This window comes from Hyla sarda, chromosome 1 (genome assembly GCF_029499605.1).
Source record: "Hyla sarda isolate aHylSar1 chromosome 1, aHylSar1.hap1, whole genome shotgun sequence".
Taxonomy (NCBI): Eukaryota; Metazoa; Chordata; class Amphibia; order Anura; family Hylidae; genus Hyla; species Hyla sarda.
Window position 1 is genome coordinate 133,581,346 of NC_079189.1, and position 7,784 is coordinate 133,589,129.

Genomic DNA, 7,784 nt, shown 5'->3' on the forward strand with positions numbered 1-7,784 from the left:
CCCAGCAGTCCTAGGGCCACAGAAGCCACTCCTCGTCTGTAGCCACTATATAAGGACTGCCCATACATAGATCCTCCTCTTTCTTGATGCGAACCAGAACCGCACAGAAGATAACTCCACCCAGACATCCGCGACGAACAGCAGCCGTCGGTCATCCAGCCCGGAACAGCAGAAACCCGGAGCAAGGGAACTTCAGCTTCGTCCCAACGGGGACTATAGAGGAACCAAATAACAGGAACCAAACAGGTCATCCGAACTCAGGAAAACCGCCACTGCTTTCAATATCCTGCAAAGAGAACAAAGAATCGTAATAGGGTGGGTAGGGAGGGAAGATACTCGCCTCCTGTCTTCATATAACTAATATTTTCCGTCACAAGCTAGGAAAATCTCGATTTATATATCAGACAGGAGGCTCATATCTTATGCAAGTTCAAAGCTAACAACCAGCAATGACAATAAGAACAATAACAATCAGAGTATTATAAAACTGACATAGACACGTGGTCCTCCGGCCTGAAGTAGAAATGGCGAAAGGTGGTCTCCGAAGACCAATCGGCCGCCATCAATAAGTCAGAGAGGGAGCCCCCTGATGTGACGATTTTCGTAGCCATAGCGCCCCTGGAAGAGTGAGCTCCAAACAGAGACACATCTATACCTGCCATCTCCATGGCAGACCGCACCCAGCGTGCTAGAGTAGCGGAGGAAACTGGATGATGTGGTCTGACATATGAGACCAGGAGCTGAGAAAAATCCGGAGAGCGCAGATCCGCCGTCTGTGATTCGTACGCCTGTAAGCAACGAACCACGCAAAGCCGTGGATGCGCGGGAAAAAACGGGTAAAAAACCGAGTGAATACCTGTCTTGGTCCTACGGACCACCGAGAATTTGACTCCCTGAGGCGAAAATTGTCGCCTAGAGATATCCAAAGCTTTCACGTCCGAGAAACGTTTGATGGATACCAAACAAAGAAGGACCGTCAGTTTATAAGACAACAGTTTCAGGGAAAGGTCGTCATTGTCCACCCATGAGGCAAACATATCGAGCAACCTGGAGACATCCCAGGTCGATTGATACCTAGGCCGAGGGGGACGTTTAAATTTAATACCGCGTAAAAGTCTACAAACCAACGGGTGTTTGCCAATCGGCAAAGAGTCCACAGGGCAGTGATAAGCCGCAATAGCCGATCGATACACATTAATGGAGCTATAGGATTTGCCAGACTCAAAAGAATGTGCCAGAAAGTTTACTACTACAGACACAGGTGCATGTACGGGATCAACCTGCCGTTGATCACACCAACGAACCCAGAGTCTCCAGGCTGATCGATATGCCGATCTAGTCCCGGGGTCCCAGGCCAGGGCGAGGAGATCCCTAGCTGATCTTGAAAGGTCTTGATCCGTGTCCAGGATCCCGAAACCAACCACGCTAGGAGAGGCAGGTTGCCCTCCATCACCAGGGGATGGAGGTTCCCGGCCGGGTTGGTGAGAAGGTGAGGAACTTGGGGTAACAGTCGGGGATAATCCACGATCATCCCCAAAAGAAGAGGGAACCATGGTTGTGTCGGCCACCAAGGTGTGATCAGCACAACCGTCGCCCTCTGGTTCGTCGTATGCAAGAGGACCCTGGGGATCAACTGGAAAGGAGGAAAGGCATAGTGAGTTCCCCTCGGCCAGAGGAGGCGGAGAGCGTCTACCGCAGACGCTTCCGAATCCGGTCTCCAGCTGAAGAAACGAGGCAGTTGGTGGTTGAGACGAGAAGCGAAAAGATCCACGCCTAACGGGCCCCAAAGATGAAGCAACTGCAGAAAAATTGAACGGTCCAGGCGCCAGTCGCTGGAATCGAGAAGGTAGCGAGAATTCCAATCGGCCACCGTGTTGGAGACCCCTGGAATGTACTCCGCTACCGGGATAATGTTGCGAGCTAGGCAAAAGTGCCAAAATTCCTTGGCCAGGTCTGCCAGGATCTTGGATCTGGTACCCCCCAAGCGGTTGACGTACTGAACCGCCGCCACGTTGTCCATGCGTAATAACACACAACAGTTGGACGAACGAGGCATGAAGCTCTTGACGGCAAAGAAAGCCGCCAGAAGCTCCAGTGCATTGATGTGCAGGTCGACTTCCGATGCGGACCAAGTCCCTCCTGTGGAAATCTCCCCGCATCGAGCGCCCCAGCCAAGACGGCTCGCGTCCGACTCTATGATGACGTCCGGACGCGGGTTGAAAATGGCCTTGCCATTCCACTCGACCGCATGACGAAGCCACCAATGTAACTCCTCGGTAGCCGCCGGACAGAGGGGTACTTTGTCCGCGTACCTGAGACCCTGGCGCAGATGTAAGATCTTGAGCCTCTGAAGGGCTCGGTAGTGCAGAGGGGCCGGAAAGATGGCCTGGATGGAAGCCGCTAGGAGCCCCACCAGGCGCGCCAGAATCCTTAATGACAAGCATCCTTTGCGCAAAACCGCCTTGATTTCTTTGCGGATCAGGGCTAGTTTGGACTTGGGGAGCCGCAGTAGTGCGCGATTGGTGTCCACCAAGAAACCCAGGAACTCCATTTCCTGAGCCGGGACGAGAACCGACTTTTCTCGGTTGACCACGAAGCCTAGAGTATGAAGCAACGATATTGTCCACGACATGTGAAGGGAGGCCTGAGATTTGGATCGGGCCATGATAAGAAGGTCGTCTAAGTAAATGATCAGACGAACCCCCCTGCTCCTCAGAGCCGCCACCACCGGTTTCATCAGTTTGGTGAAACACCACGGGGCGGATGATAGGCCGAACGGAAGGCACGTAAACTGCCACAATCTGCCCCTCCAAAGAAAACGGAGGAACTGTTGTGACTCCGGGTGTATGGGAACGGTAAGGTAGGCGTCCTTCAAGTCCACCTTCACCAGCCAGTCTCCTGGCAGCAAGAGATCCCGGAGTGAGTGAATTCCCTCCATTTTGAAATGGCGATACATGACATGTTGGTTTAGGCCTCTCAGGTTTATGACCGGGCGGTAGCCGCCCCCTTTCTTCCTTACTAGGAAGAGGTTGCTTATGAACCCTAGGGAAGATTGGTCGGACTCCATGATCGCATGTTTGGACAGGAGATCTCGCACCTCGTTGTCTATGAGGATCGCGTTTTGCTCCGAGAACCGGATAGGGGCTGGAATTACTCCCAGAACCGGTAAGGACTGGAGTTCTAGGTGAAACCCCGCCACTGTCTGAAGGACCCACACGTCTGCCGTAATCGCAGACCAGGCTTGGGTAAAATACATCAGTCGCCCCCCCACAGGTATATGAGAAAGTGGTCTGTATGGTACACTCACCGGTAGAAGGACGGGAGCGGGGGTATCCACGTCCGCCACGACTTCTCCAGGGTCGACCACGAGGAGGGAAGAATGGGGATGGTTGGACCACTGGAACGGTGTAGGAAGGAGGGGCCTGGGAATACTGGTATTGGGCCACTGGTCTGCCCTGTGGCCTGTAGGGAGCAGAACGGCCGGCAGATCGGCCTCTACTTCTGCCGGCCCGGGGAAAAATATTACTGGACCCCGATTTTTTAAGGGAAGTTTGGGCCTTATCTAAGCCGGTAAAAAGGCCGACAAATCTGTTGACGTCCTTCATCAAACTATCACCGAAAAGCATGCCTGCTGCCGAGGGACCGGGTTCGGTCTCGGCTAAATGGGATAGTTGCGGGTCGAGGCGCATCAGGATTGACCGGCGTCTCTCGACTGAGCAGGTGGTGTTGGCAGTACCTGCCAGGCAAATGGCTCTCTGGGCCCAGCCGCGTAGCTGACGGACGTCCACGGGTTCCTCAGACGCCGCAGCATGCTCGGCTAAATTAAGGATCTTAGTGAGTGGACCCATTAAATCCAGGATACGCTCCTGTATGGTTTTGAAGGAACGTTCTATTCCCTTCTTAGGAAATTTACCCGATTTTAATAGGTATTTCATCAGGATGGGGTCCACCTCCGGGGTAGCCACCACCTTATTGGGGATAAAGGGTCTAGGGCATTCTGCCCTGAGCTTATTGCGGCTGGACCTATCCAGGGATTTACGAGCCCAGAGCTCTACATATTGGGCCACATGGGGAAGTGGAGACCAGTCGCCTGATCTCGGATGGGAGATCGCGTCTGGGTGAAAAAGGGGCTCTCCTGTGGAATCCAGGACAACATTGCCCTGCATGGCAGGGTTGGCGTCGGTGACGAGCGCCGTATCCCCAGCATCCTGTTCAACATTTGGGTCTGACTCGTAGTCCTCAGACTCATTAGATGAACCCGAAGAGTCCTCAGTAGAGGAGTCTACATAGGAGTCGGGTTTAGTGCGCTTAGCGGACTTACGCCTCTTGCCATGTAACTCCCCGAGGCCCAGGGGTCGAGCGGAGTCAGAGGGATGCTGGGGTTGACAGACCGGGGTAGGGGCTGTCTGGAGCATGTTATTATCTTCCCCTGCCGGGGAGTCAGAGGTGTGCTTCCTTTTATGGGAAGCCTTGCCCTTTTTTACATGTGGGTCTCCGCCATGAAGGGGAGCCGAGATATTGGTAACCTGTTGTTGCAGGCCAGAGGGCATTATGGATGAGGCCAGGGCCGCTTGGACTGACTTATTAATTAAGTCCTGGATCTGGGTGGCAGTCATAAATTGTGCTGCATCCAGGGAAGGACCCTCCCCTCTGAGGGGGACAGATGAGGGTTCTTCAGCCATACTAATTTTAGGATAGGGATAAAGAATTTCACAGGAAAGTGGATAAAATAATTGACCCAGGCACAACTAAGAATCTAATAAAGCGGAATAAATTCCGTTAGAGCTGGTAAAAAACCTACTGGGTAAAACCTACTGATAGAAAAACGGGCTCCGACCTCCACACCGCTAGCGTAGCACTTGCGCTGTGGTGTGAGGTAAGCCCGGAGTATATGAGCCCAGGGGACGAAGTCTCGCGAGACTACGTCCCTCTGGGTCCTGATTGGAGGTCGCAGGAGCGCCTCTCAACCAAACTGCACGCCGAACGCCGCCCCTTCCCGAGCGCAGGCCACGAAGAGGAGCGGACCAACCAGGGGAAAGGCTCCGCCCCAGCCCGCGCGCGCGAACTCGGGCGGAGAAGAAGGTAAAATGGCGCAGGGAAGGGAGGGGGAGGGGAAGGTAGATACGGAGATGCGGAGATGCGGACGAAGCGGCGATAGGGGAGAGGAAATCGGCACCGGAAGATTTCCGGCTCTCACAGCAGAGAATACAGGAGAAAAGGGAAAGAAAAAATTCTTGCCGTGTGAGTACTAATCACCTAAGGGATAGTACCACACAGGTCTCAAGGGTAATATACAGTAATAAATCGCTATATAAGTGAACAGTAAATCAAACACATAGAGTATACTTATCTTAGGTCTGCTATGAGCAGAAAGAAAGAGGAGGATCTATGTATGGGCAGTCCTTATATAGTGGCTACAGACGAGGAGTGGCTTCTGTGGCCCTAGGACTGCTGGGAGTTGAAGTTTTTTCTGTTTGAATTGATTACTGAATAGTTCTGCTATGGGCATTATTAAAGAAAGAATAATGCATAAGATATGAGCCTCCTGTCTGATATATAACTCTAGCTTTTTAACTTGTATTATTATTCACATCAGGCAGATGTCTTTGATATTTATGCTTTTTTAGACCCATGGTATCATGGGTTTTTATATAAAATTAACTAATTAATTCAATATAGAATTTTTTTATAGAAATAATTTTTTGTATGAAAATGTTTTTTTTATCCAGAATTTATTCTACCCCTATGTTTTAATATTTATATTAATCATCGATTAACAGTATCCTCTGGAGTTCTTTGTGCAAACACATTGAATTTCGAGTTGAGATGTGACCATGCTTTTTTATTCTTTTTAATGGGCTATTCCTATACGAATGTAATGAGGGTTCGCTATGCATTCTGTATATGTCATTTATTTAATGGCATTTTTGGTTTGATATATTTAATTACTTTGTAGAGGCAGTTATAAATGTACCCCCCTATTTTTCATCACCGGTAGTCACTATATATTGATATTTTTGTATTCAGTCTACAATGGGACTTTTCTTCTGGAACACTTATGTGTTAGTCATCGTACCTCTTTAAGGGCTGGTTTGCGCTGCCTCCTTTTATAGCAGCACTGGATTTGAAGTGTGTCTTCATGTGTTCCGAGTCGGAGTGGGCTACTTTTCCAGCGGCTCCAGTGCTGCAATAAGCGGTGGAGTATATAGTCTGTGCGCCGTCTGAATTAGTCCGTTCTAGGGACCAACAGTTGAACAACATGTAGTGCATCCCGTAATCAGCGGTTAGTGCTGCTACTTCAGAGTGAAATTGTAGTGGCAAAATTCGTCCACTAAAACTGTTTTGTTTTTGTTCTGCTAGCTAATTATACAGTTCAATGTTTCTGACATGTATTTAATCTAATTATTATTAATGTTTTAGATGTATATGGACTTTTGTATATAGATTGTATGAAAGTGATGTAACGTTTCTCCTCCCATTTTGCCCTGTGACCCGGCGGCAGTTGTGGGACTTGTACATTTAAAACTTGGCGCATTTTCTCTGTAAATCATTCTGCCTGACGAAGAATCCGGTCCGGATTAAGTTGCACTATTTTCAATAAAATTGCCTTGTTTAAACTCTCAGCAATTTTTAGTTATTCAGGAAGGCGCCCATTGGATAGTCTCTCACCTTTTGTTCATATATTACTACAAATACCGGACTGAGAAGTTACGGGAATCGGACACCGAGGCTGCCACCTGTCATCGACCTGAGCGAGTCTACATGCCATCTTAGGTGTTGTACTCTTAGTACAACACCACACGGTAAGGTGCAATTTATCCATACACCTTTCTTGTTCATCCCGCAGTATTACACCAGGAGCGCACCTCTTTTCTTTTTTATAATTGCTCTAAACATGCCCTCCTAGACCTATAGTGCCAAAATAATCTTCCTCAACATTGGCTTAATTGCAACCTTCCAACATGGTGGAACTTAACATTACACCTGTTGGACTGCCTGTAGCAGCAGTGCAAAGCAGTTACAGACTATGTAATGCAGCAGACAGCTTTTATGGAACCAGTGTGGCATTGGCAGCTAGTCAGAGACACCTGTCCCATGCTCAGGACTTTCTGTGGCAACAAGATTTGTCAGCAAGGACAACAGAGTAATTAGTGATGTTATGTCGCTGATATTCCTCCTGGAGCAAACTCATACGATGATGATTGAGCTAGGAGGTATGTAGAAAGGTTTACATATGGATGGCAACAGTATGGATGTTATTCTTGAGGAGGAGTTGGATGAGGAAGTGGGACCTGAGGAGGATTTTAATATGGAATCTGTTGAAGGAATAGTGGACAAGGAACCTACATAAGCTGACATGATGACGTGGGCCATGAAGACCAATCTTGGCAGTATGGGACAGAGACAGAGCAGGCCCTGCCCTCAGAAAAACTGAAAAGGATGGCTAACTGTATGATTTTTTGTTTGCGCAGTGACAGGTATATTGCATGCTTGAAGGAGAGAAATGAGTACTGGATAGCCATACTCTTAGACCCTTGGTGTAAAGTCAGAATAGGGGACTTTTTCCCCTTCTGAGAAGGAAACATTTCATTTTTATACTGAAAGGCAATGCAGCCAGCTTACCATGGCTTTCCAGCACCAAACACCTGCCAAACAAAGGTCCACTCTCTGCTCCCCTCTGAGCCAACACTTCACTCCTTCTGCTAACATTACACCTGCAAGAGGTAGTAGCATATTCCTGTTGGCGTACATGATGACAACATTTTTATATCTGGCATTCCACC

At 49.2% G+C, this 7,784-nt stretch overlaps 1 protein-coding gene across 1 annotated transcript; it reads right to left on the reverse strand.

Moving 5' to 3' along the window:
- Positions 1–213: 213 nt before the first annotated feature.
- On the reverse strand, positions 214–6,270 carry LOC130351715 (uncharacterized). The gene is made up of 5 exons (XM_056554941.1): positions 6,077–6,270; positions 3,741–4,650; positions 1,422–3,562; positions 493–1,074; positions 214–286 (listed from the first exon to the last, which is right to left on the reverse strand). The coding sequence occupies exons 1-5, from the start codon at positions 6,268–6,270 to the stop codon at positions 214–216; spliced, it is 3,900 nt and encodes a 1,299-aa protein (XP_056410916.1).
- Positions 6,271–7,784: the final 1,514 nt, after the last annotated feature.